Here is a 26,825-nt window from a genome sequence, read left to right on the forward strand (position 1 = left end):
GTACAAAAAGATAAAGCGTCTCTTACGTAGCCAAAAGGCATATTCAAAACTTCTAAACCCTTCTTTGCACACCCACACTATTAACGCCGAAACGGAGTCAATCATGGCTAGACAGTCACATCCATAACCAAGCCAAAATCCTAGTTTTTTATACCAAACCTATTCCTATCTCATACACACATACCATGATCCCAGAACCAATACATATACAAGTTTTAAACAGCATTAACTGCCTGAGCCTTCTGCTTAATCGCATCACCAAAGTCAAGCGGACCTCCCCCCATCATGAGCATCATCTGTGCCATCGGCCCGCTGCCCTCGATCAGTTGCTCAGCGAGCACGTTGCGGCCCCGGATATCCTGGAACTCTTTGACGGTGGCAGGGTCTGCCGCTTGGAGTTTCTGGGCGTCAATGCTCCTCAGCTTGGTGTGAGTGTTGCGGATGAAGTCATGGATATAGAAGCCTGTTGGGTGGGGTGGGCTGCCTGTCATCATCGGGTGAGATTCGATGGCTCTGTTTGAGATGTTCTTGGTTAGTTTTTGTTGTTTTTATTTACTTCTTCTTATCATGGTTTTGGCTTATCTCTTTGGGTTGACAAATATGGTTGAGATGAGATGAGATGTAAAGGGAAAGAAATGAGTTATGTTATGTGACGTACGCCAGGAGCTCGCTCATGCGGGTGTCGAGGGTCTGGATTGTGTTTGCGTCGGTCATTTTGGTGGTTTTTGGGTTTTATTGATCTGGCAAGAATGGATAATGACGATGTTAAGACTTTTTTATAAATGGATGTCTTTTGTTGATGTTCATGAAACTCAATGAGGGGTTCAAACTTCTTTTTCTCCACCTTGGGTGGCCTTATCTTATCGCCTGATTTGTACCTGAATTGGTCCTTTAGGAAAATAGAAATCGAAACAGTGCAAGTTGGACTAAAAATTACGAGAAGCACGGGGTATAGAATGTTGTTTTGTGGGTTTCGAGATTTATGTCTAAAAGGCGGGTGGACAAAATATGTATGCATGCCCTGGGGCCGAGGGCAATCACGCCGTGTAGTTCAGAAACCACACGTTACTACTTATTGACAGTGTGCCTCTCTGAGTATACACTTTCGCATATTAGCCTATATTAATGCCTGAAACTTGCCAAGGAAAAGCACACACTCTGAGCAGCACTGTCAGTCTCATTGTTTCGCAATGCTAAGCCTCTAATATGGTAAGCTAATCTCTCCAGGGGCCTAAAAATGCAGTGTAATGGATCAGCCTTGATTCGTCCCGCAAATATGAACTCTGAGTGGTATACATCGTATGGTGGATGTGTTCACATCAGGTCCTATGCTGTATATTCCCGCAGTGCATGACTCTGACGTAGGTGTATACCTACGATCATTTACATGCATGTACACGCCTTTAAGACAGGGTATCAAAGATACTAAATGTATATATGCGTTACTCAGGCAGCTATAGAATGTTACCATAGCTAGGATGAGACCCCAAGCGAGTTCCACATTTTGTACTGCAGTGTCAAACTGGTGAGGTCGGTCTGTTTCTATACTTACCATAGAGGGAAAAGAACAAATAATGCTACCCTTTCCCGCCTTTCTTATCTTATCGGCTCTTACAATTTAATGCAATTCAACTAAGCCATACTCAGTCTCCGATCACATCAATATCAATCAATCATTATCCCAGCTATTCCTCCATCAACCCCTCCGAACCGAACCCCCCTTCTCAACTAATTCCAAAAAACACACAGACGAACAGGAAAGCCACAAATAAACAAGTCAAAATGTCCAAACAACCCCTCAAACTCCTCATGCTACACGGCTACACCCAATCCGGCCCCCTCTTCCACGCCAAAAGCCGCGCCCTAATCAAACACCTCACAAAAGCCTTCCCTCTCCACGACGTAACAGCAACCTACCCCACAGGCCCCCTACGCCTCAACCCCGCCGACATTCCAGGCTACGAGCCCTCCCAAGAAACCCCCACCGAGCCCCTCGAAGCCTACGGCTGGTTCCGGCGCTCCAACACCGCGTCGCCGCCCGAATACCTCGGTCTCGAGGACGGGCTGGCCGCCGTCGCAAAAGTAATGTCCGAGGAAGGGCCCTTTGACGGCGTGATCGGCTTCTCGCAGGGCGCGGCCATGGCGGCCATGGTGGTTTCGTTGCTCGAGCCTGGCCGGAAGGAGGCGTTTGCGAGGTTTTTGGATGCGAATGTTGCGTCGGAGGGGAAGGGTGAGGCGGATGCTGTTGTGTCGGGGGTGCCGTTTCCGAAGGCGTTTGAGGGGTTGAGTCATCCGCCTTTTAAGTTTGCGCTGTGTTATAGTGGGTTTCGGTCGCCTGGGGCGCGGTATCGGGGGTTTTATGAGAGTCCGGCATTGCAGACGCCGATTTTGCATATTTTGGGGTCGTTGGATGCTGTGGTTGAGGAGTCGAGGAGTAGAGCGTTGGTTGAGGCTTGTGCGGGGGATCCGGAGAAGGAGGGTAAGGTTTTTTGGCATCCTGGTGGACATTTCTTGCCTAGCCAGAGGCCGTATTTGGATGCTGCAGTGCGGTTTATTAGGGAGCAGTTGGAGGGTGGTAACAAGAAGGATGCTGAGGAGGAGGATGTGAATGATATGGACTTGCCCTTTTAGATTATAGATCTAGATTTAGAATGTTTTTACTTTTCTCTATAGCCACCATGGAGGCTATCTGAAGATATACGATTAGCTTGGGGAGATGGCAATAGCCCGCGCAGCATCATGTATATAGCATGCAAAAGCATTAATCCATTTCTAGATACTGTCTCGTAATTTTACACGCCGAGAAACCAGCGCCGATTCATAATCGCTGACCACTTTCTAAACCTGCCCGTTTAACGAGCCTTACCCTTCTCTCGGGTGGGGAGGATACGGGCCATCATCTCTTCCTTTGTGATCAAGTGATCGATGCGCTCCAAGAGCCCCAGGAGGCTCTTCATGTCACTACTCCATTCGTTCAACACATCATCAGCATCGCGCGGCTTCGCGAAGTTGATCAGTCGCGCGGGACGATCGATCTTCGCATAGATCGTCTTCGATGTGACCAATTCACTGATATACTTCTCCGTCTCCTCTTCAGTCAAATCCAAAAGCTGAGTCAACCGGCCCATCTGGATCCGCGTGTAATATTTGGCCACGACACGGACATTGTGTTCGATAACTCGCTTGCGAAGATCCTGCCACCGCTTGAATGGTTGGTCGTCTGCGGACTGGCTGGGCTTGGGGCTGAAGACGTCGGTATTGCACAAATGGGGGCCGAATTGCTGTCCAATGGCCGGCCAGCGCATCAATTCGTGAATGGTGAAAAACTTCAGGAGCCGGTTTTCCACGGGAACCATGGAGATTCGAGAGTCCGATTGGATGCGGTGCAACAGATCTGACTGTTCGTTGTCATACGGAGACAAGATGATGTAGTAGATAATCCGGGCAAGAACCTATGTGGTCATTAGCTTACAACCCACAAGATCAAGTCATACAAGAATACTTACTGCTCGCAGCTGTTCTGGGTTGTTCTCTACCGACTCTGTATCCAGCACTTCCCGATAATGTTTACACACATCTAGATACTTGTAATCATGGTTCGAAAGGATGATCTGTTGTTCATAGTAGCGGAGCTTCAGATCCGTTACGTCGTCGTCAACTTCCATCGGGGGCTCATCCGGACCACGGGTCTTCTCCCTCTCTTCGGCTTCCTTTTTGAGCTTCGCGATCTCCTCGGGGCTCTTCTTCGGCTTGCGGTTGAAGTAACGCTTATTGATCTTGCGGCTCAAAATTGTTGCTTGTGTCCAGTCGCCACGCTCTATGCAAAGTGCCACTTGCTCCAGGATAAATTCGGTCTTCTCTCTTCTAGTCATGGATCCGAATGTCTCAACTTGCAGTTCGCAGAGGATGTCAGCGGCGGCATTGAGATCGCCTTGGGATTTCTTGATGTTTGACAGGATGCGGGTGACGCGGGCTCTTTCGACTTCGACAAAGATCTGTATGGTGTATTAGCTATACGCTGGACAGAAAGAGGCTCTCGTGGTACACACCTTTCCCTCAGTCACAGTCCGGAGGGTCTGGATGACAGACAACTTCACATCCGTATTGGGTGTTTCATCCAAAAATCCCATCACCACCTGCACCATCTTTGTAATGGCTTGCTTAAGCTGGCCATGCTTCTTGGAGAGGAGGAGGACTTGGTCGTTGAGAAGGTTCCAGTCTCCGGAGTTCTTGCTGAGTGTTACAATCGTGACGAGAAGACGGGATGTAGTTGGGAGATCAGAGGCCTGTTTTAGAACTCCGTCAGTATCGCAGTGCATCACACAGGGCCGGCCATATGTCATACCTGTCTCGCTTGCTTCTCCAATCCGAGCAGACTGTCAATCGCGCGTTGAGCATCGGTCTATCAGTCATGTCAGTATCACACTCAAGCGCAGCTATACAAAGCGAATCCAACCTTGGCGATCTGCTCGGCCTCGGGAATCAGCTTGTCAGCATCCTTGGAGAAGTCCTTCTCCGCCTTCAATACTCCGTCAGCCATGATGACGGATGTTGTGACCTGAGTTTGACGGTTTCGGAGTTTATGATAGAGGGTATCAAGCGGAATAGATTAAGTGTTCCGAAACCGAGGGATGAGAGGTAGTTCGTGAGAAGAGATAACTGATGGCGGAGTGACGGGCTGAGGATGGGAACGAACATGGAGCTTGACGTCTTGCCAGTCAAGCTGCCCGAAGCTCTACGTCACGTGATATACACTTTAGCCTTGGTGACTAAGGCATCAGTCTGGTCAAGATCACCATGGGAAGTACTGAGGAGGTTCAAGTTCCTGGTCTTCCTTGTTTACTCTTTTCTATGGCATCTTCCTCCCCAGATGAGCATCATGGGTATTCTTATGTCAATCCCAGTCTTATCTTGACCGAAGTTCTAGGATTTCCCTATTGGATCCTTCAAGTGTTCTACCATGCTGACCGTCAGAGAACCATCATGCTGCACCTTTGGCTGTCTTGCAGCGACCATAACTAGCTGATCAGTGAGAAATATCGCAAAAGAAGGCAGTCAACCTGTGCAAACATCCTCATCGCGATGACGGCTAATGAGCTTCAGGCTGATTCGCGATGACCAGTGCGGGGCTTAGATAAGCAACGAATGCACGATCACGCAATATCGCTTTAACCGCATTGGGAACTACAGAGAAATGTATATAAAAGAAAGAGTCACAATTTCAGATGACTGATAACTACTGTGGTACATGGGATTTGCTTTATTAATCGCCTAGATAGGCTTATCAGACTGCGCAACCGCGATTGTCAGGAGAAACTCAATCCTTATCTCCAACTCGCCTCTCATTCGGTTGCGTTGAGCCTATTTCCGCGGACATTTGTGCCCGCAAGCAATCATATTGACTGGGAGCCCCTCTGCCATTTCGGTGATTGTGGGGTAAAGGAATAAAAATCACTCAGTTTTCGCTGATTTTGGCCTCCCACATCTTCACAATTAACTCGTTAGTACATTAAGAAAGGCCATTCGGAACAGCAGGTTTTACCTGCGGTGGCAACTTGGCACAATGAAAGACGCATCGTGTGATAACGGATCTCCAGCACCATTGCTGACGGCGGTCTATGCTGAATCTCAAATCCATTTGATTATCGGTGGAAACCCTCTTGCTGCAGCTCGTTGTGCGAAATCTCTAGAAGCCGGCGCAAAGCCGGTCATCATTGCGCCAGACGCTGGAGACTTGCATTTCAGCTTGTCTGAGCGTATAGAGAATGGTTCTGTACAATGGGTACGCAGAGATTTCCAAGATGACGATCTGAAGACCCTGGGAAGGGAGGAGGTCGACCATGTCGTTGACACGGTTTTTATCACCCTTGGTGGGAATCACCCGTTGAGTATGTGCTGATCTCAAAAGTTACCGAGGAATATGATCTAATTACCTGATAGGTGCACACATCTCGAAGCTTTGTCGGCGGCTTAGAATTCCTGTCAATGTCTCTGACGCCCCGGACCTGTGTACTTTTAGCTTACTTTCCACATACTCCGATGGCCCTCTTCATATTGGGATAACGACATCGGGGCGTGGTTGCAAGCTTGCATCTCGTTTAAGGAGAGAAATATCTTCTTCTCTTCCCTCCAATCTTGGAACTGCAATAGACAGATTGGGGGCGGTAAGAAGGCGTCTCTGGGCGGAGGACTATGCAGCAGGCCTGTGTACTGCACCCTTCGAAGGAGACGAGGATGACTCTACCGGTCAAAGCCACACGTTCAACAAGTTAGTAACAGAGGATGACATCTCTGCCGCAAAGACACGGCGGATCCGCTGGCTCTCCCAGATATGCGAATACTGGCCTCTTCAAAAACTCGCTGCTATCAGTGATGCTGATATTGATGCAATTCTTCAAGCATATTCGTCTGGTAAAAATAACCTGGATAGCACCAATGGGGTGGGTCACCTACAAAAGAAAGGGAAAATTGTTTTGGCAGGTTCGGGCCCTGGACATCCAGACATGCTCACGCGAGCAACGTACAATGCGATTCAGAATGCAGACATCATTCTCGCGGATAAATTGGTTCCAGAGCCTGTTTTAAAACTAATTCCGCGGAGAACAGAAGTTCATATTGCACGAAAGTTCCCTGGGAATGCGGATAAGGCGCAAGAGGAATTTCTGCAAATGGGACTGGACTCACTGCGTCGGGGACGGTATGTTCTTCGGTTAAAGCAGGGAGACCCGTATTTGTACGGAAGAGGAGGTGAGGAGTTTGAATTCTTCCGTGGTGAAGGGTATACTCCAATTGTCTTGCCCGGAATTACTAGCGCTCTGAGCGCTTCATTGTTCGCAGAGATACCAGCAACTCATCGGGGTGTGTCCGACCAGGTCCTGATCTGCACTGGCACAGGAAGAAAGGGTGCAGCTCCCGAGCCTCCTACCTACGTTCCCACTCAAACAGTGGTCTTTTTGATGGCATTGCACCGACTATCGGCGCTAGTGGAGTCGTTGACTGCCCTACCCCAGGAAGGTTCGCGCCCACGAACCCCTTGGCCCAAGGATACTCCGTGCGCGATTATTGAGCGGGCTTCCTGCACTGATCAGCGAGTGATCCGTTCTACTCTAGAAAATGTGTGCCTTGCATTTGAAGCTGAGGGCTCACGGCCACCTGGATTGTTAGTCGTTGGGGCTAGCTGCCACATCTTACATCCTCGTAAGGACGAGAAGTGGACTGTTGAAGAAGGTTTCCGTGGTTTGGACGATCTGCGGAATGAGATAGTCCCCGAGAACGACCAGAAACATGATTAATCAAGGCCCCATTTCTAATGACGTTTTATGGCTGACGATGTCGCGGGAAGGCACTGGAGCTCTGGAGTTGTATATAGAGATAGATACCCATATGTACTAGATTTCAAAGAGGGATGTTGCTTGCTATTATCGTCGTTCGATTTTCTATATATATTCTAGGTATCGTGGAGTAGATAGAACAGTAGCTAGCGTAAGATATCATTAGGTACATAGCTAACTTCTCAGTCTACGTAGTAGCATGTTCGTAAGACACGTTAAATGCGAGATGCTGAGTTTTAATATGTCTAGGTAAGACTGTTATCTCTGCCTGGCTTTGACGGGACCTCAGACGGTCATTAGTTAAATTACCCGATATGGAAACCTTTGACTTGAAGTGGAACCTAAATCACGAGTTCCGGCGCTAAGATAAAGCACGCCAATCCCCATCTCATGAATGCCACTTACCACCACGCTTTACCGTCATTAACAAAACCAACACTGTCTGGTCGCTACTGCATCATGTCGTCAAAACCTCAAACCTATCTGTCTAATGGACAGGTTCTCGGAAGGTATGGAGACAGCCACTCTGCGCTTTGGATGTTGGGTGGCCACTCACTGACTGTTACCTTATCTCAGCCCGCCCCTCTGGGTTCGCATCAACCGCCTTATCGAGAACATTTATCTCTTCTTCGGCCTTTATTTCGTGAGCCTTTTCTCGGTACGTGATGAATTATTTCCTTTAGTCACCACACCACCCGCAACTTTCCACGCTGTTCAGCGACTTGCTTCTGTCCCGCCACCATCATAGTTGCCTATATCATACTGACATGATTCGCAGCTTGACCCGTACACGGCGGCGCAGAACTCGCAATTCAATGTCAATCGTTCCCAGAATCACCCAAATACAAGGGCTCGCTGGGGAGGCAGTGGTGGATCCGGCTCCGGAGGCGGCGGAGGCGGCGGACCCGGTGGATTTGGACCTAGGAGGATTGGGCGCGTCGATGATGTTCGAGGACCAGAATGCAAGAGTTGCCGCTGAGTGTAAACAGTGGGGTTTTGGTGTTCTTGAAGGTTCATAAAGGAGTGTTGCGCATGGCGCGATGGGCAATCGTGGTTTTGGGTTGGATTGTTACTATGCCGGTTACTATATCCTTTGCTTTATTATCGATAGGGTGAGCGCTCTACATTGGTAGTGTTTCTGATTGAAATCTGGAAACAACCATTTTCTAATGACTTGCGCGAGCATACGCTGCGGTAGCTCTTCATGTGATGTTGATTGATATATCATCACGTGACGGCATTTCTCCGCATTTACGAGAGAGAAATTCGCTGTTCCCAGAAATTCACGACCAATTCAAACGTGCCTTAAAACCATTTAAACATTTGGAATAGAGTCTAAGCCTTAGGTTGGTTGAGTTCGCGATAATATTTGACAGCGCGCATCTGCCTAACCTGTGACAGTTACCCTTACAGCAAGATGTCTATCCCAAAGGACGACGCAGAGTGGGCTGCTCTGATTTCTACTACAAAGGACTCGCTTCCGGAGACTTTTCCTGAATACAAGACACCATTACCATCCCAAGTTAATCGTACCATCGATCACACCCAGTTGGCGTTGACTGCGACGGAACAGCAAATCGACCAGCTGTGTGCCGAAGCTCTTCAATACCAGTTTGCGACGGTCTGCGTCCGCCTAAACCATGTCCGTCGCGCGGTACAGGGACTCAAGGGAAGTTCTGATGTGAAGGTAGCTTGCGTTGTGGGATTCCATGAGGGCATGTATGAGACCTCCGAAAAAGAGCAGGAAGCCCGGGATGCGGTTGAGCAGGGAGCCGCCGAGCTGGATATGGTTCTCAAATACCCTCTGTTGAAGGAAGGAAAGTATACAGATGTCTACACAGATATACTAGGTGTGCGGAAGGCAGCCCCGTCGCCGATTAAACTGAAGGTCATCCTGGAGACTTCGCAGCTTACACGGGAGGAGATTATTGCGGGGTCGGTCATTGCGGATGTGGCTGGGGCTGATTTTATCAAGACTAGCACGGGATTCAATGGGCCCGGTGCCAACATTGACAACGTGGCCCTCATGCGAGCCACTGCGGGCTCGGTAGGTAGTGGATGTAAGGTTAAGGCTAGTGGAGGAGTGCGCTCAGCAGAGGATTGTATTCGCATGCTGAAAACAGGAGCCGAGCGGATTGGCACTAGTTCCGGGGTGAAGATCATGCAGGAATTGAAAGGAGAAGCAGCTGGTGAGCAAGGAGCGCAGCAGGGCGTATATTAGAAGGCATTGTGATAGTGGCCTATCACCAAATTTGGCATGTTCCTGATGATCCAAAGTGAATCGGAAACTGATTGGTAGTAGTACCTGAACCTGTAGACCTCCCTTTCTGGATGATGAAAGGGTAGACAAATTAAAGTGCGGCAGGCGCTAAAGGTTCCATAAGGCGGTGGAGACCGACGTCATCAGGAACCATCCTCATCGGTCAAAGCATCTTGGTGTCCATAATAACAGACCTGTCGATTAGTCAAAGGGGTTTTGTGTGAAATATTTGTGATCCCATGCAGAACACCAATTACTATCCCAAGTTCCCGTGATTGTCTGCTCTAAAGCCCCCTTCGTCCCCTCGCCCGCGGCCCACGATGCGACGTCCGAACGTTCCCAAGGTATATATACTCTTCTGACTTCCAACTCCACATCCCTTAGCGCCAGTTACTGACCCCCAATTGGTCTTCTCAGAAGCGTAAGACCTCTCACGATCACGGTCAGCCTGACCATAATGACCTTTCGAGTAACGCCTTCACCTCGAAGCCTACCGCCGTTTTTACCCCAACTGGCGGCCGATCGCATACATTGACTGTCGCTATTCCAGGCAGCATTGTGGCCAAGTATGTATAGACTGTGTCGCGTGACTAGTTTCGTTTCTCTGCCACTAGGACCGACAGTAGAAAACTGATACTGACGAGGCTCTTGGAAGTGCTCATTCTGTGGAGCAAAAGACTCTTTTGGCCGGTATCATCGCACGTGCTCTCGCCGTCTTTTGTGTTGATGAGGTAGTGGTGTTTGATGACGATGAGAATAGTCTGCGCGACGAGTACCACAGCCAGCGTGATTTCTACGAGTCCCCTATAGACAAAACGAGTAACGAACTCAACGGTAACGACTCATGCGCCAAACGGTATACCGCATACTCAGACCCATCGCACTTTCTGGCTCATATACTTTCATACCTCGAGACCCCGCCATATCTTCGTAAACATCTCTTTCCGATGCATCCAAATCTTCGTGGAGCTGGCTTATTGCCTAGCCTCGACATGCCGCACCATCTTCGCGCTAACGAATGGTGTGAATACCGTGAAGGAATTGTGATATCTAGTTCCGATGGTGGCGGGCAGAGGAAGCATAGTACACAGATGAGCAACTATCATTCTAACCGCCGCCATTCATCCAGTAGCCCTACTAATTTTAGTGCTACTGTGGTCGATACCGGCCTTCCTAAGAAGGTCGTCCTCCCGGACATCCAGCTGCCCGAATATGCCCGCGTAACCGTTCGGTTCTCCGAACATGGTCCCGAACACTATGCGCAACCCGTACATCCGTCTGCTCCTCGTTCTGAAGCAGGGTACTATTGGGGCTACTATGTGCGTCGCTGCCGATCTTTGTCGTCCGTGTTCACTGAATGTCCATTCGACGGGGGCTACGACCTCTCCTTTGGAACGTCCGAGCGAGGTGTCCCAGTCTATTCTGTTCTAGAGGAAGAGCGACAAGAGCATGATAATTATGACCGGCGGAAAATCCCCCCAGATTACAAGCATCTCCTTGTTGTGTTCGGTGGTGTAGCAGGTATCGAATCAGCAATCCACAACGACCCTCAGCTCTGTGACATGGACATCAGCCCGACCGAAGCCGGGAAGCTTTTCGATTACTGGGTCAACCTTCTTCCTGGTCAAGGGAGCAGAACCATCCGCACCGAAGAGGCTGTTTGGCTGGGCCTGACGAGTCTTCGGGGTTTAGTGGAAGGTACCCATCGGCCGAGACCATCGTATAAATCGAGTAGCTTCTGATCTTCGACGAACCACAAGTAGAGTTGTATTGGCACATTCCAGGTGAGGTTCATGCTTCGCCCTATCTCTCTTGATTCATTCCTTTGCTGGGCTATGCACCGTCCGAACGGATGTGCAAGACTGTTTGGGCCAGCAATGGGGATCATTTTCTTGCCACCATCAAGTATGCCATCAAGCCATTGACCGACGATCAAACGCTCAAGAATGCGACTTGTCACTCCTGTCACCCAAAAAACGCGCCTTGTCAATCTTGTCACGCAAAGAATGCGCACTGCTCCAGCAGATCAGTTGACTTTCCGAGTACGTATTGGTATTTTACCCTTTTACTTCATTGGTGGACTGATGACGCGACGTTATCTGGAATTCCGTCGTGTCGCATTTTATTCTTCTATCTTTGGCCATGCTTCTGGAATGGGAATCTGAGAAATTGGTTGACTTAGTATAGCGTATGCTGGAAATTAAAGGCACTACATTCCATTCAAAGGCATGTCGTTGTTGGATTGTCCATTTAACAGTTACCTCTTTTCGACGAAACAATAGAAGGTAGGATAAGCGCCACAGTATAGCATTTGTAGCATCAGTCATTCATATATACAATGCGTACATACAAAGTATAACCTAACGAGCCTCTCACCATCTATCAAGTTGAACCTGAACTTTTGAACCATAGCGCCTTCGTAAATCAAAATAAATTAGACATGACAGGGCCGCGCACAGTGTATGGAAAGGATTATGACAGGAAGGAGAAGAATGCAAAGCGACAGAGTACAGGAAAGAGGAAAGAATAATCACTCATCGCTGCTCTGATCGTCCGAGTCACTGGTCTGCATAGCTTCCTCGGCTTCTATTCTTCGAACGACGGCATCGCCTTTCTTTCCCTTCTTCTCAGCCGCAAACCAAGCTTCCCGTTTGCGGGTTTCGCGTTCTTCTTTCCGGGCTTGCCGAAGGACCTTTTCTCTCTGTGCTTGGTCTTGTTTCTGGTGAAGTCCGTTGACGTAGTCGTTTAGATTGGCGAGGTCGGAGCGGAGCTTTGTTACCTCGTCTGTGGTGAGTTGACGGGCAGCCTCGTTGGCTGTTGTTTTCTTTTTGAGGGTTGCAAGCTCGTTTTCTAGGGACGCTATCTGTGAATCCTTTGCTGCGAGGTCCTCGTAATTCGTGGCTTGTGTCATCATGAGCGAGCCTTGGGCAGTGCTGCCTCCCGGTTGGTTAAAGGCAGCTAGCTCGGCGAGACCTTCTTCGATCATTGATTCGGGAAAGACGGCTTGAGTGAAAGCTTCTGTGAACTGGTTTGTTCGCTCGGAGCGATCGAGGTTCTTTGCTGTGGCGGGCTTGGATGATGTTGAGTTGAGGAGGTGGGTACTGAAGGTGTAATCGGCAGGTACGGCGCCTGCAGCTTGAGATGATTCTGACAGGCTACTGTCATATCGCGGCTTGACGATTGTGTGTGCTACCCTTTTCAGATCATGGCCGGGAGTGGGAAGACCAGCCAATGGGAGCATATGAAGGTTCGTCACGGGGTGTGTGTAGTCGGCTATGGTCGTGGCGTATTTCTTTCTTCCGACGTTCCATGAGAGGACTTTTCCGTTCTGGTGGCCAGATAGCAGGGTCATTCCATCGTAAGAAAGTGAGAGGGACTGCGCGGCGCCGCAATCGGCGGACGGTGGGGACCATTTCTCTTCCGCGGAGGGTTGGGCAGGGGTAGATTGTAACGATGAGTCATGGAGAGGATGTTGGAAGGATTGGGTTTTGTATAAATCCACTGATTGGATGCTGCCATCTTCATAGCCGACGTAGAATGCGCGGTCAACTGGATCAAGGACCAGAGAGACAGCGCTGGAAGGCAGGAGGAACGTCCGTAGGACGCGTCCGGTGTGATAGTCCCAAGCGATGGCTGTATTATCCTGCGCTGTCGAAACGGCGATATTGTATCTACCGGAGCTATGTCCCACGGCGAGTGATGTGATAGCAGCGCGGTGATTCGAGAATGTACGGATGGGGGAGTTTGGTGGCCGCCGATCGCGACCGGACGGGAGCTTTGTGAAAGAAAGGATGTCGACTAAAGACCAGACATGAATACTGGCATCGGACGAGCCGGATAGAATGAAGTTGTCACTGGGGTCAACGATCAGGGCGGTTACTGGGCTCAAATGGGATGCTGTCGTCGCGACTTGACGTCCAGTGCAAGTCTATTAATAGAGCTCATGTTAGACTTGCTTGACCAATCGCTTCTTCCCCGAATAGCGATGCAGTAGATTTAAGTTAAACTCACTTCCCATAGGATCAGACGGCCCCCTTCGGTACCCAAAACCAAGACGTCGCCATTCTTGCTCCCCGCAATCGCAAGGCTACGAATGCGCTCCGGGAAGGGAATAACCGCCTCTTGATTGCCCTTTTCTCTGCTGTACACATGAACAATGGCTTTCTCTGCCTGAGCTGCGTACACATGTGACGGGCTCACGGCCAGACAATTGGCCGGAGTCGAGCTCTTCTTGAAGGTGGAGCGTAGGTTGGGTGACGGTTGAAACTCATGAACGCAGATCCCTACATCGCGGAGACTCGCTGACGCCGGGGCTTTGCCTGACGTCAGGGTAGCCGCGATAAAGCACTCCGATAGCATGAGGAGAGCTGTCGAAGGGCAAAGAAAGACGATTCGAGTCAAAAGGGGTGGAGAAAAGGGCAATGTTCCTGTACTTTTTCCCGCTCTACATTTTTTTTTTCTTCTTTGGATCGGCGATAAAAGCAGCGATAAAGGTGGAAGTTTGCACTGTTTGTCTCGGAGGTGATTGATCGCCCCAAAAAGGGAGATGAACTATCGACTTACTATTCCATTCTATCCTCTCCTTCCGGAGTACTTTTCCCTGCGTCTTTCCTGGACTGTTAAGGGAATCACATTGAGTTGTTCCTTTAGGAATCCCTGGTCTCCCTTCTAAGAGACCTCCCTGGGTTTGATCCCTGATATACGCGGTCTACTCCTTCGCCAACATGAAACATGGCCCTCATCCACAGCAGATGTAGCAGACTGAGCGTTGGGGCTAATCGTAGCAAGAAACTCATATTTCAAGAAGGCATCGCGCGCCTCCGGCTGGCATTTGTGGCATCTTAATATTGACACTTGAAATCTCCGCATTTACAGATCGACCATTGGAGGCTTTGCACATGCTGGTTATTGCGGCCACCTCCAATAATGGAGCAAATCACCGCACCCACAGCAACCGAAGCAAGGGGGTCATTCTAGGGGCTCCGATTTTGATTGCCCGGTGCAACAGTCCTGCTTAAGATAGGCCCGTGACGTCCTGTTCGAGTCGCTTTAGGGGCTTTCACTGCTTCCCTGCCGCGGCTTGTCTCATTCCTTCCGTAATGACGAACTGCAATGGCCCTGAAGAGCGGATCCTCCACGTTGTGACGCTCCTGCAGGTGGCGCATATCGAGGCTTAGAGCCAATAATCATCGCGGCTGTTCGATCTCACCTCTCTCTGGAATGCAAGGACGGTAGGCGTCGCGACCCTTTACAGTTCACTCATGTTCCAGGGTGTTTGGTGACCCTCTGGAAGGGGGCAAAGACGCATGCCCTACATCTAGTATTCTGTGACCGCCAGGTAGCCAAGGGATGATTGAGTGTAGCTTTGCTTGCTCGTATAAGGTCTCGCTGGCCGCCTCTGTGGATCATACTTCTGTTGCTTCACTCTATTTTGGGTATTAAAATCATCGTATGAAGATTTGTCCCTGTTGTTATTTACTCTACATTCCTCGCCCGGCATGTCCACTATGGACTGCGCTCTCGCAAATATGGATATCAACACAAAATTCTCCCATCACCAGTATGCCTTTTCGACAAATAGTATTCCCACTTACGCGAACAGGAACACCAGGTCGTACTACGTAACAGATGAAGATCCCACAGCCCAAGGAAACGATATAGCTTACCCTCGCTATTCCCCAACATTTCAGCCCTGGAGGAGGCAGCAGGCGCAGAGTTCTCTCTCATTCATTCCTTCGACATCTCCTCGCCCGGAGCAAACTGAGTACACGGCGCAACCCAAACGATCAACAGAGCGACTATCTGCCACTCCTGCCTCGCCATTTCGGTCTGTGCGCAGGATGAAGCAACCTTTTCAACTGCGCTTACCATCATCTCCATCGGTGGAGAGCATCCAGTCCGCGGCCAGAGAGTCGAGGCTATCGCGACCTCCATCCGGAAATCAAGCGCTGCGAACTAGTCGCTCATACCAGCACATCACGCAGACAAATATGGAAGCATTTGGACTGCTTCCAAGTCCTCCTTTATCAGACTCAAGGGAGTCACAGCCGTCGCCGTCTTCCGCATATTTCTCCCCCAAGCCAGACTCAGACCTGGACACTGACCATGGGACCCCAAAGAGTAGCGTATATACGCCAACGACGATTTCGAGTGAGGTCTACAGCACCCACAGAAACGACCCGACTCCGAAAAGAGCAGGGGACACAACGAATGTGCACATGGCACATTCCAACCTGATGAAGCAATATAGCTCTAACGACGGAAAATGGACTCCGGTATCTACTGCTTCCCCGCGCATGTTTTCGCCAGCTCTCTCTTCGGATGTAGATGCTTTTGAGAAGAGAACATTTTCCGGATCTTCCATAGACACGCAGCGGAGTCGGTCAGGAACCGTATCGAGTGAAGGAAGCTGGGTCCCAAGTAACCTTTCGTACTGTGAGGACTGGCTCCAAAGAGCTCCCATGGAATTCGAGACTACCGGAGAAAAGTCAAAGGAAAACAACAGAAGAAGAATACAGATAGTTCAACAGAGCCCTCCGCCACCTGAACGTAAACGCGAGATGAAGGCTCCTGCGGACGAACCAGTGGTAGGCATTCTCTAAAACTGTTGATATAATATTTACTTACACTATCCTAGATGTTTGCGGTGGCCAGCAAAACCAAGCCGAAGCTGGTTGACATTTCGCGACAATCTTCTCCCGCTATGAGCTGCTCCATTCCGACCCCGCCCCAACCACCAGTGCCTTCAACACCGGATCTAGGCCAACAAGAAATATCTGCCTTCAGCCCCGACACACCATTGGAGATGTCTGACAGCGGGTATGCTACTACTGATGCATCTTGTGATTCCCCGGGTGACACTAAACCGGACAAGGAGGATGGCTTCATACATGTAAGCTCGGTAAGGGGCATCAGTGAAACCGCTATCCGCGACAAGCCAATGCGCAGTGTTGCATCGCCAAAATCACCTCCACGGCCAGATGTAGCGCACAAAGCTAGCTCGCCATCAAAGCCTCGGCGATCTGTGCCCTCATCTGACACAGCTGAGAATGGCGAGTTGAAGAAATGGTGGGATCATGAATGGGCAATGGATCAGCTGGAACATTCGATCAAGGAATTCCCACGCACCATGCTTAGATTGACATCCCCGGTCATCATACTCGTTCGTCATAGTGACGAAAAGGACATCCTGCGGAGGTTTCGCCAAATCTTTCCAGATGCCGCAGATAATCTATTAGATGGTCTATGTGCAGCTCTAATAGCGCGGAACTACGTGCTGTCGTTAGCATCATCTAAACGAAAAACCGCAAATCATGGTCATCGCCCCACCCTGTCTCGTCTTGACACCGTCCCCGAGAGAGCGAGCGCGATGTTAGGTACACCGCTTGCCCCGTCATCGCCATCGCGAGTCAGAGATCGGGTCTTGGGGTCGCGGAGTGGAGAGCTCAACAAAAGCTTAGACCGAATAATTGACGATCTGCTGTTTGCTATATGTCGCAAGCGCGACGCAACCCTAAAGTCCGCTGTGCTCGTCTTAGCTCAGGTCCTGGAGACCAAAGCCTAGACTGTATTTCCTTTCAACTTCTGTATGCCCACTCGATGTATTGACCTTACGAGACCCACTGCTGCCTTCTTTCTGCTCTCTTTAATCGCGATTGTCAGGTTCAAGTATATTCCCTCTCTAATTGTCTTATCTCAGCTCATATCCCTGCCTTTCTTTTCTGTCTTCTGCATTCCAAGTTGCATAGACCTCAGTTGCTTCCTCTCATTCGTTCAACCTTGTTTTTACTATTGTATCCTTACCCATTCTCGTCCTTCACTACATATTCCATTTTGCCTATGTTACGAACAAGTGTTCCACCCTCCATTTTTATTTCCTCTGTCTATCTAACTAGCCATAGTGGTTAATTTCTAATCACTAATTGAATATTTCCTAGCCTGTATATTGAACAATGATACCATTGCCTCGGCATGAAGACCTCATTCACGAATCATAGGTTCCGTATTTTGTTACTAGACTAGCATCTCATCCCGTCAATTAGGGCAAATAAGTAGGCCTTAGGCATGTGCGACTCTAAGCCAAATAAGGTTAGAACACGCTGAGTAATGGCAGCGGACTTCGTTATCATGTCGGAGCTTCGCTCATCTTTCCCGCGGAATTCAACTTTCGCAACTTTTGCAAGTTGAATAGCATCACCATGGCTGCATCGACGAACCGGCTACGGTTTCTCTATTCCTCCGCGAGGACCATTCCTCAAACCGGGTCCATTGCCCCAATCTCCCGCCGCACATATGCCACAACAGAACCTTCTCCGTCCGCCACCGGTGCCCCGGTAACAGCCCGTAAACGGACAAACTTCACTGATAAGCTGAATGCCGGCCCTTCCTTCGCAGATTTCGTCTCCGGAGGCGGAGACAACGCTCCGCTCGAGCCCTCCGAAGCATATGCCCTCAAAACCGCCATGGTCGGCCCCGCCGGCCGCAAGAAGGAAATGACCCGTTTGCCGTCCTGGCTCAAGACCCCGATCCCAGACTCCAAGAACTACCAACGGTTAAAGAAAGATCTACGAGGTCTAAATCTGCACACTGTTTGCGAAGAGGCCCGGTGTCCCAACATCTCCGATTGCTGGGGCGGTAGCGACAAGTCCGCTGCTACCGCCACTATCATGCTCATGGGTGACACCTGTACCCGTGGATGTCGGTTCTGCAGTGTGAAAACCAACCGCAGGCCTCCGCCTCTCGACCCGCATGAGCCAGAGAATACCGCCGAGGCGATCTCGAGGTGGAGTCTAGGATACGTGGTGTTGACGAGTGTGGATCGAGACGACCTGGCGGATGGTGGCGCTCGCCACTTCGCCGAGACGGTTATCAAGATTAAGCAGAAGAAGCCCAGCATGCTGGTCGAGTGCTTGACGGGTGACTACCGTGGTGACCTGGAGATGGTGAAGTTGGTGGCTCGGTCCGGACTGGACGTGTATGCGCACAACGTCGAGACGGTTGAGGCTCTGACCCCGTTTGTCCGTGACCGTCGCGCGACTTTCCAACAGTCGCTCCGCGTCCTGGAGGCGGCGAAGCAGGCCAGGCCCGATCTGATCACTAAGACCTCTCTTATGCTTGGGTTCGGTGAAACTGAGGAGCAGCTCTGGGATGCTCTCCGTCAATTGCGGTCGGTTGGTGTTGATGTCGTTACGTTCGGCCAGTACATGCGTCCTACGAAGCGTCACATGCCTGTGCATGAATATGTTACGCCTGACCAGTTTGAGCTCTGGCGCCAGCGCGCCCTGGATATGGGCTTCCTCTACTGTGCTTCTGGGCCTTTGGTTCGCAGTAGTTACAAGGCTGGTGAGGCGTTCATCGAGAATGTTTTGAAGAAGCGACGTGCTGCTGGTACTGCGGGCGAGTCTGTTACGGATAGCAAGGTTGCTGTCGGTGAGGCTACTCGGTGAAAATACTTATAAATCTCTTTCCCTATTGTCTACTTTTGTCTCGGCGCAGGTTTAGGTTGGCTTTTCATCAATCTTATGAAATGTATTGATATTGACGGGCATGGGCCGTCGTTCGGATATATTCGTTAGTTGGGGTTTGGGAGGTAAAATAGAAAGCATCCTCCGAGCATGCTCTGGAAGTTCATTGGGTTCAACACTTATTTTCAGATGGAATCAACAATATAATCTGCATATTCATTCAGTAATGTCCGTGGCCCTTATATGCACCCAAATCCCTCACACTACTACGCCTACGTTAAATAATATCCTCTAGGATCGACCGTCCTCTCGACTACTCCCGTCAGAAAGTGAAAACACAGGCAGCCTATACGTATGTATCAAGGCTGAGTCCCTCGGCTTAGGAAAGAAAAGAATCGAGCGAAGCGCGCCGATCAATCGGTGCTCCTGTAGGTCCCTGCTGACAAGATCCAAATGGCAAATCTGCACCTGGCGAAGTCCCCACGCAATCTTTTGGCCAGATATCATTTGAGATAGGGTGTGTCTTCTGTCCTGCTCGCGACACACCTACAGCTTCTGGGATGCTCATGCTACTTCGGCAATCAGTTCCTTGATATCTTCCTTGCTGAGACCAAGAAGGTGAAGAATATCGACCATGGTCTCTCCGTTCAGACGAGTGGGCGCTTCGAGCTGAACTTTGCTCTTGGCGCGCCAGGCAACTCCCAGTCCAGCAGTATGGAGCATGAGAAGGTCATTGGCACCATCACCGACAGCAGCGGTCTGAGCGATAGGGATGTTGTTCTCGGCCGCAATGGATTGCAAAAGCTTGCGTTTTTGGCTGGCATCGATGATAGGGTAGGTGGGAACGAGTTTACCCGTCAGGGTTTGAGATGCTGGATCTACCTCGAGCTACACGTAGTAATTAGTACACGGGACCATCGAATAGTCCAATAGGGCCCCAAAGAGGTAAAAGCCCGAAAGAATAGAATGTACTTACGTGATTAGCGAATGCGTAATCGATGCCAAGCTCACCGGCCAACCACTCAGCAAGAGGCTGGAAGCCACCACTCAGAACTGCCAATTTACATCCGAGAGCCTTCAGGGCCTTGCATAATTCACGAGCACCAGGCGAGATAGTAATGACAGACTTCAGCTTCTCGAAAACATCCGCTGGCACTCCTTTGAGAAGACCAACACGCTCCTTGAGCGATGCAGAGAAGTCCAGCTCGCCGTTCATAGCGCGTTCTGTGATCTCCTATAGTAAAGGTTAGCTCTCACGAGCGCATTCAAATATAAAAACGAAAGTTTTAAAAAGAGTCCATAGAGACTGACCGAAACTTCCTTCTCTACGCCAATGAATTTGGCAATCTCGTCAATTACTTCATTCTGGATCAGAGTACTGTCCATGTCAAAAACTACGAGCCGCTTGTGACGGCGGAAGACGCTCTCCTTCTGGAGCACAACCTCTACATTCCACTCGCGCTCAAATCGCCATATGCTCTCATGTTTGCGCAGGTCTGTGAATGTGAGGTATTCCGGGTTGGGGGGTGGGGAGAAAGTAACTTCTACTACGCGCGGGTGTTCATTCTGATCGAGGCAGCGGTGGGAGGTGTTCATGCGCTGGTAAGGGGTCGGAAGGGTTTCGAGGATTTGGAGGAAGTTTGTCAAACAAAGCTGCGACACAAATGGCCCGTAAAGGTGGTCTAATGGTTCAGGTTCTGGCGCAGGAGGCTCTCGGGGAATCTTCTCAATATCAATTGTCGGAGCCGAACCCACGGGAACCGTGGGGGACGGAAGTTTAACGCCAGTCCCAGCATTTGACGACGAATCAGGATGGAGATGGGGATGAATTGGATCCGACGATTTGTAGTATATGGTTGCGACGAGTTGCGGGGTACCGGTGGGAAGAGGGTTCGCTTGGTGGTGGAACAAGCTGTGAGTGATGCCACTTTCGGTCACCTTTTCGGGATCTGGGCTTATCGGGTTGAGGGACAAAGATCCTACTCCCGACTCAAGGGAGGATTCAAGGACATTGCTGATGCTGCTAATGGGAACCGAGGGTTTGTATTGTTGATGATCATGAAGGAAGGAATTGCTCCTGAGCGATTCCTGCAGTGTCGGCCGTTGCGGGCGTGTGGTGGGGTTGTTCGCTGCCATTTCTTCGCAGTAATTGGTTTGGAGTCGTTGGAGAGAGGAAACCAAGGAAGGATGGGAAAGGTATGACAGATACCTCGCAAGAATTCACCGATGATCAATGGAAGCTCGCCCGTCGGGACCGTACCCTGGAGGAGAAGCTGTCAAAGAAGACGTCGCCGTGGAATTGTAAAATCGACCCGTTTGCTGCAGGCCGATCCGCGCGGCACGTGGCGGGGTGTCTTAACCCAGTCCCGCGTGAGGGTCACATGACTGATATGGGAGGGAAGAATATTTCACCGCCCTGGCAGAATGAAGGGAACTTCTAACATCAACAATTCAGTGGCAACATACGGGGTATGAAGGGTTTGCGGTGCAACACCATCAATATGGACCGAGTGGGGTACATGGTACCGTACTTTCACTGCACTGTACTTCGAAGTAGATTAATAATGACAGGTGAGACAAACTAGGGTGACTCTCATTCTTTATTTCTAATGCTAATAAACTACCAGGCCAGTCATAGTGTTTAGCAAGGAGAGGACCCTGCGTACAGGAACGGTGGACGCAGAGAGGTTCCACCACATTAAAGTGCCTCTACCCCGGATGAATGTTTTTCTTCTCTGGACATTCGACTATGTTCTAGAGAACAGGACTAGAGGATTTATCAGCAACCTTGCGCTGTCTTGCACTGAGATCAGAGCATTCCGGGGACCCACAGAGACCAAAGATGCAAGTATTGCGTGATTTCCCCAGGACATGAGGGAATTGAATTTTTCATCATGCTCCCCCGAAACCGCAGGCGGTCACAGCCAATGTCGTGATCGAGGACGGCAGAATCAATCGGCATGTATGAGGAGTTCACCAGCAAGATCAAGTTCCGATAGCCGCTGATGTCGTGCTCGCCCCTGTTTTCTTATATCTGACCGGTTGTGGGCTCTCCCCTCCGAGTTGTGATGATTACTATTCTACATCATCTCACGCAAGTTGGACCTGGTCATTTGTCATCCTCTCCCATTCATCCATAGACATATAGACTTGCTAGAATCTCTACTCTTTTTGTCTTTCAATACTCTTTCTCTCATTCATTAGATTCAACTCTACACGGGTCACGTTGCGAAGATGCCTGCAAAGATGCCTGACACCTATCCCTCCCACGCCGAGGACATTGAGTCCAAGGACAACGCCACGGACTCTGGTTATGTCAGTGGTAGCTCAAGTGATGACTATCTCCCTGAGATTGTCTTCACGAAGCCACACCTGCGGTTCCTCAACAGACAGCTGCAGTTCCTCGAACCTCAAGGTCAGCATAGAGTGGTCCTCCTCAGCCCACTAGGTAGATGACTAACAACGTACTGTAGATGTCTTGAGATGGTGTGTTACATCACTTCCTCACCTTTTCCAGACCACCGCGTTTGGTCTTACTGGACTCGTCACTCTTGATATGCTTTCAAAGCTGGATGTCCCTCGCCCTCAGATGGTCGACCTCATCTTCCTGGACACGCTTCATCACTTCTCGGAAACCCATGCTCTGGTTGACAAGGTTCGCCAGAAGTATCCCTTGAACAACATCCATGTCTACAAGCCCAAAGGCCTCAACTCTGAGGAAGAGTTTGCCAAGAAGTACGGTGACCGCCTATGGGAACGGGACGACCAGCTCTACGACTGGGCTGCCAAGGTAGAGCCCGCCCAGCGTGCCTACCGTGAACTGAACGTTCATGCTGTCCTTACCGGCCGTCGCCGTAGTCAGGGTGGCAAGCGTGGTGACCTTGACATTATCGAGGTTGACGAGGCTGGTCTTATCAAGATCAACCCTCTGGCAAACTGGACCTTCGATCAAGTCAAGCAGTACATCAAGGACAACAATGTGCCCTATAATGAGCTGCTCGACCGCGGCTACAAGAGCATTGGTGACTACCACTCTACCCAGCCCGTCAAGGAAAACGAGGATGAACGGTCTGGTCGCTGGAAGGGCCAAGCCAAGACCGAATGTGGCATCCACAACCCTCGCTCCAAGTATGCTCAATACCTGATGGAGCTTGAGCGCAAGCGCCAGGAAGAGGCCCTATCTCAGGCGCTGCAGAACCAAACGACCACTGCTCAATGAGCATGGTCTTCGGTCACTTCCGACTTGCATTGATAAATGGCGTTTGGGATTGGGAGTTCTAGTATCTAGCGACACAGCCTTGATTTACTCTATTCTTACACAGGCACTGGCTTTGAACATATGTTGTTATGACTTGGAAGATTATCTGTCATGGGTGGATTTAATGGTTTCAAAAGATATCTTATGCCAGCCCCGCTCCAGAAAGGAGCTTGTACATAGCGGGTTGGCTTTTTTTTTTTTTTTTTGGTTTATCTTTCTTCTTTCTACAAAAGCTGGCCAAGTGGCCGACTATGATAATGATTAGCATGATAGAAATGACAAGACCCTGATATTGTCTTGATTCTCGTTTACTTTCTCTGGTAGTTTGTGGTGTTTTTTAAGTCATGTGGGGCTCAAGCCCTAGAAAGTTGGTTCCCGGTAGTCACGAACCACTCTTATAGTCCAGGACCAATGGATCATATGTAGAATTTAAACAGTTAAGTAGACCCGCAATCAATTATTAATACCTAATGACAATCATATTAATTAGAATGATCGTCTTTAGTGTAGATATAGTTGCCTTTCTTCAAACATACGGATGCCATGTACCCCACTTGCTGTCCGGTACATCCGCTCAAGACCGCTGACTAGTAGTAGTGGTTGGTATCTAAGTAAGCTCCAAAAGCCCATAGGTCATCCACGAGATGTCTGGATATTTATTTCACCCGACACCATTCAACCCCTTTGTAAATCTAGAACCCGTTCTATGATATTGCAGGCAATAACCACCCGAAAACGCCAATCATCCACCTCCATCATCCGTTTCAAGCTATTAAACTTCCCACAGCGAAAGTTCTGATTGGGGGCTTCGTGTACGAGGTTGCCTTTTTTTTTTTTTTTTCGTGTTTCATAGGTTCTAAATGATTAATTATCCGGGTTGATTACACATAGTGAGTCAAACATGGATTGACTATAATCTGACATACGAAATAAACAGGATGTAAGTGGCTAATAGGAAGTTGGGGCGGAAACCATAGTGGATAAGTTTAGCTAATTTAACTATTTAACACTAGGAAGGGAAGAATAGAAACGAGTATAAAGGCAAAGAAAAATATACTGCACAGCTAGACTATTCATAATTCAACAAGGAACAGATATTCTATCCAACATGTCCGAAACCGAGACCATTCATGTAGTTTCAAAGAAAGATAACAGTCAACATGCTGTTGTCACTATTGAGAATGCCTCTTCCGCTACAAGGCAACTGCCGCCTTCATCGGTTCGCGTGCGACCGCTTATTCTCAGTTTGAGTTCCAATAATCTTTCCTATGCGCGTGCTGGGGAGTTACTTCATTGGTAGGTTAGGATTTTATGGCTTACCAAGGATTATACTAATTGATTTGATTGATAAAGGTGGGATACATACCCCGTCCCCAGTGTAGCTCCGGCGCCATACAACGACCAATCGGCGTGGGGGATCGTCCCGGCATGGGGGTATGCCACGGTCCTCGAAAGCACGACTGATATCGCACCGGGATCGACACTCTGGGGATTCTGGCCGACCTCAGGACTCCCGACGGATCTTACGCTGATCCCGGGCGAGCCGCACGGGCATTGGACTGAGGTTAGCGAGCACCGGAAAAGTCTCATGACTTACTACAACCGATACGAGGTCGTGAGTGAAGATGATCGGGACACGATGGCTTGGACGGCCGCCGTCCGTGCCATCTGGGGCGCCGGGTATCTGCTCAGCGAGTATGCCTTTTCGCCTAAAGGAACGCCTGTTCATCCCTACGGTGCTGCAGCGGGGTTGAATTGGACTACTGAGGATGCAGACTTATCGTCTGCGGTTGTTGTTAATTTGGCCGCGTCGACTAAGACGGCGCGTTCCTTTACGTATAACCTTTTGTGTCGGCCGGCTGGGTCGGGGCCGTTGGGTGTCTTGCAGATTACTTCTTCGCCTGAGGCTCTGGAGCGGGCGGCTGAGCAGCAGATTGCGCAGCGTCAGTCGGGCGCTGGACCGGTGAAGGCTCTGGCGTATTCGGATGTAGATCGGGCGGTGCCTTGGTTGGTTGGTCTTGAGCCGTCGAAGCTGGTGATTATTGATTATGGTGCTCGGGATAATGCACTCCTGCGACTTCGCGAACTGGTGCAGAGCCACGAGGCGCTTCAGAGCTGCAAGGTTGTTATCATCCTGGTTGGAGGCCAGCAGAAGGTATGGTCTACATGAAAGGGACATGTTGCGACTGTTGACTGATAGCTATGCAGGTGTACACCGAGGATGAGCTGCGCGAAGTCTATGCATCTATGCATGCGCTCGGGGCGATCCGATCCAATGCTTCTACTACCCGCGATACGGCCATTGAGCTTGACGGCCCCGAGGCATTTTTCGATAAAATGGACCAGCGGTGGAAGCAATGGCTTGACGACCGCGCGGCTACGGTTCCTGACATGCGTCTGGTCTGGGGTAAAGGGGTTGCAGGCACCGAGGGAATGTATGGTGGATGGGAGCGGCTGACGAAAGGAGAAGTGCGTCCAGAGGAGGCGTTGGTGTATATGGCTTAGAGGCAATAGGGTTGTTTGAGCTAGCAACGGTTTCCTGAGGCCGGACTCGCCGTAGAAGGTTTGCAACGGCATGCGAATGTCTATCATGGAGTACGAGACCCCCCGTTTAGAAACACTTTGTTATGGCGGTCGAGCTATATGTCATAGTTCTCCACTTAGTTACTCCATACGTAATAGGAATTGCGGAGTATAGGAGGAAGTTCTGGTAGCTCCTATTCGAGACGATTTCGCCTTGTGTATATTGTCCTCCATATATCTTGCCTTGTATCAGCAGAGATGACGTGTCTTGCAGGGCGAATCCTTTATCAATATCCACGCGAGTTGTGACACCTAGGTGAGCACGAACGCATGAATCCTGCGTGCGGGCAGTTCCACCTTCCGAATGGAAAGCATCATTGCGGGTAGGGCTCCATGGGCTTCTTGGCAGGGGTATTTCATTGATAACGACCGTCATCGCCTACGGCGCATGAAACAGCATTGCTGACGACTCTCCTCAATTAATGTGACATATATGCGGGGGTATGCACGGCGATCGTCATCTAGATTAGTATACTACGTAGTACCCGAGCACTCCAAACGATATAAAAGTAGTAGTATACGTGTCCATTCCGCATCACTGTTTCCGGATATAAAAAAGGGATGATAACCGTTGGCCAATGTGGCGGCGAGAATGGTGAAACGTTCTACTATTCAGGCGGGAAGCTTTGACATATTGAAGAAGGCTCATACGTCAGCTTGTCGGCGTCGGAGCGGAATCCGGTGGCAGCTTTAGGGCCGTGCAGATCACATGATTCGCCCTGCCAAGAGAAGCAATCACGCAAGCCGTGTGGAGGATGTCGTGATGATGGGCGTGCCCCACCACGTGATGACGGCTGCCGGCTACCGAAAAGCCGTTTGAAGGGCGATATCAGACTTGTTTCACCCTTCCGGCATTTATTGGTGAGAAAGTGCCTGTCGATCCGATCTCGCAGATGCTTTTGACTATAGAACAAAAAGATAGACAACAA

General features: G+C 49.9%; 13 protein-coding genes across 13 annotated transcripts; 9 read left to right on the forward strand and 4 right to left on the reverse strand.

The window, feature by feature from the left end:
• Position 1: 1 nt before the first annotated feature.
• BDV27DRAFT_5230 (uncharacterized protein) lies at positions 2-1,025 on the reverse strand. The gene is made up of 3 exons (XM_032076846.1): positions 831-1,025; positions 659-740; positions 2-513 (listed from the first exon to the last, which is right to left on the reverse strand). The coding sequence occupies exons 2-3, from the start codon at positions 712-714 to the stop codon at positions 216-218; spliced, it is 354 nt and encodes a 117-aa protein (XP_031926681.1). The 5' UTR covers positions 715-740; positions 831-1,025; the 3' UTR covers positions 2-215.
• Positions 1,026-1,682: 657 nt separating this feature from the next.
• Positions 1,683-2,767, forward strand: BDV27DRAFT_129690 (alpha/beta hydrolase). Its single transcript, XM_032067257.1, has one exon. The coding sequence runs from the start codon at positions 1,783-1,785 to the stop codon at positions 2,629-2,631; it is 849 nt and encodes a 282-aa protein (XP_031926682.1). The 5' UTR covers positions 1,683-1,782; the 3' UTR covers positions 2,632-2,767.
• Positions 2,746-4,776, reverse strand: BDV27DRAFT_129691 (proteasome regulatory particle lid subunit RPN5). Its single transcript, XM_032067258.1, has 5 exons — positions 4,457-4,776; positions 4,346-4,402; positions 4,050-4,286; positions 3,507-3,995; positions 2,746-3,452 (listed from the first exon to the last, which is right to left on the reverse strand). The coding sequence occupies exons 1-5, from the start codon at positions 4,538-4,540 to the stop codon at positions 2,853-2,855; spliced, it is 1,467 nt and encodes a 488-aa protein (XP_031926683.1). The 5' UTR covers positions 4,541-4,776; the 3' UTR covers positions 2,746-2,852.
• Positions 4,777-4,917: 141 nt separating this feature from the next.
• On the forward strand, positions 4,918-7,418 carry BDV27DRAFT_129693 (putative siroheme synthase). Its single transcript, XM_032067259.1, has 3 exons — positions 4,918-5,051; positions 5,104-5,888; positions 5,941-7,418. The coding sequence occupies exons 2-3, from the start codon at positions 5,564-5,566 to the stop codon at positions 7,290-7,292; spliced, it is 1,677 nt and encodes a 558-aa protein (XP_031926684.1). The 5' UTR covers positions 4,918-5,051; positions 5,104-5,563; the 3' UTR covers positions 7,293-7,418.
• A 372-nt stretch (positions 7,419-7,790) lies between these two features.
• Positions 7,791-8,310, forward strand: BDV27DRAFT_158621 (uncharacterized protein; the record flags this gene model as incomplete). Its single annotated transcript, XM_032072713.1, has 3 exons — positions 7,791-7,840; positions 7,908-7,989; positions 8,110-8,310. The coding sequence occupies 3 exons, from the start codon at positions 7,791-7,793 to the stop codon at positions 8,308-8,310; spliced, it is 333 nt and encodes a 110-aa protein (XP_031926685.1).
• Positions 8,311-8,748: 438 nt separating this feature from the next.
• Positions 8,749-11,333, forward strand: BDV27DRAFT_145980 (putative RNA methyltransferase-domain-containing protein; the record flags this gene model as incomplete). The annotated part of the gene is made up of 5 exons (XM_032070495.1): positions 8,749-9,543; positions 9,716-9,769; positions 9,882-9,935; positions 10,009-10,157; positions 10,247-11,333. The coding sequence occupies 5 exons, from the start codon at positions 8,749-8,751 to the stop codon at positions 11,331-11,333; spliced, it is 2,139 nt and encodes a 712-aa protein (XP_031926686.1).
• A 102-nt stretch (positions 11,334-11,435) lies between these two features.
• BDV27DRAFT_5268 (uncharacterized protein) lies at positions 11,436-11,809 on the forward strand. The gene has a single exon (XM_032076859.1). It carries the CDS (start codon positions 11,538-11,540, stop codon positions 11,754-11,756), a length of 219 nt encoding a protein of 72 aa, XP_031926687.1. The 5' UTR covers positions 11,436-11,537; the 3' UTR covers positions 11,757-11,809.
• A 68-nt stretch (positions 11,810-11,877) lies between these two features.
• Positions 11,878-14,019, reverse strand: BDV27DRAFT_129697 (putative ribosomal assembly complex component Ipi3; the record flags this gene model as incomplete). The annotated part of the gene is made up of 2 exons (XM_032067260.1): positions 13,603-14,019; positions 11,878-13,519 (listed from the first exon to the last, which is right to left on the reverse strand). Coding segments are annotated over exons 1-2 (1,742 nt in total), but the record flags the coding sequence as incomplete, so codon positions are not given.
• A 1,079-nt stretch (positions 14,020-15,098) lies between these two features.
• On the forward strand, positions 15,099-17,155 carry BDV27DRAFT_145982 (uncharacterized protein; the record flags this gene model as incomplete). Its single annotated transcript, XM_032070496.1, has 3 exons — positions 15,099-15,885; positions 15,919-16,178; positions 16,229-17,155. The coding sequence occupies 3 exons, from the start codon at positions 15,099-15,101 to the stop codon at positions 17,153-17,155; spliced, it is 1,974 nt and encodes a 657-aa protein (XP_031926689.1).
• Positions 17,156-17,764: 609 nt separating this feature from the next.
• Positions 17,765-19,240, forward strand: BDV27DRAFT_129701 (lipoate synthase). Its single transcript, XM_032067261.1, has one exon. It carries the CDS (start codon positions 17,790-17,792, stop codon positions 19,035-19,037), a length of 1,248 nt encoding a protein of 415 aa, XP_031926690.1. The 5' UTR covers positions 17,765-17,789; the 3' UTR covers positions 19,038-19,240.
• An 88-nt stretch (positions 19,241-19,328) lies between these two features.
• On the reverse strand, positions 19,329-21,362 carry BDV27DRAFT_5300 (phosphoserine phosphatase SerB). Its single transcript, XM_032076865.1, has 3 exons — positions 20,367-21,362; positions 20,032-20,289; positions 19,329-19,943 (listed from the first exon to the last, which is right to left on the reverse strand). The coding sequence occupies exons 1-3, from the start codon at positions 21,189-21,191 to the stop codon at positions 19,620-19,622; spliced, it is 1,407 nt and encodes a 468-aa protein (XP_031926691.1). The 5' UTR covers positions 21,192-21,362; the 3' UTR covers positions 19,329-19,619.
• Positions 21,363-21,991: 629 nt separating this feature from the next.
• Positions 21,992-23,322, forward strand: met16 (phosphoadenylyl-sulfate reductase (thioredoxin)). The gene is made up of 2 exons (XM_032076868.1): positions 21,992-22,470; positions 22,529-23,322. Exons 1-2 carry the CDS (start codon positions 22,290-22,292, stop codon positions 23,272-23,274), a joined length of 927 nt encoding a protein of 308 aa, XP_031926692.1. The 5' UTR covers positions 21,992-22,289; the 3' UTR covers positions 23,275-23,322.
• A 1,099-nt stretch (positions 23,323-24,421) lies between these two features.
• BDV27DRAFT_165322 (DUF2855 family protein) lies at positions 24,422-26,049 on the forward strand (the record flags this gene model as incomplete). The annotated part of the gene is made up of 3 exons (XM_032073893.1): positions 24,422-24,609; positions 24,667-25,468; positions 25,522-26,049. The coding sequence occupies 3 exons, from the start codon at positions 24,422-24,424 to the stop codon at positions 25,816-25,818; spliced, it is 1,287 nt and encodes a 428-aa protein (XP_031926693.1). The 3' UTR covers positions 25,819-26,049.
• Positions 26,050-26,825: the final 776 nt, after the last annotated feature.

Source organism: Aspergillus caelatus, assembly GCF_009193585.1.
Source record: "Aspergillus caelatus strain CBS 763.97 unplaced genomic scaffold BDV27scaffold_109, whole genome shotgun sequence".
Classification (NCBI taxonomy): Eukaryota; Fungi; Ascomycota; class Eurotiomycetes; order Eurotiales; family Aspergillaceae; genus Aspergillus; species Aspergillus caelatus.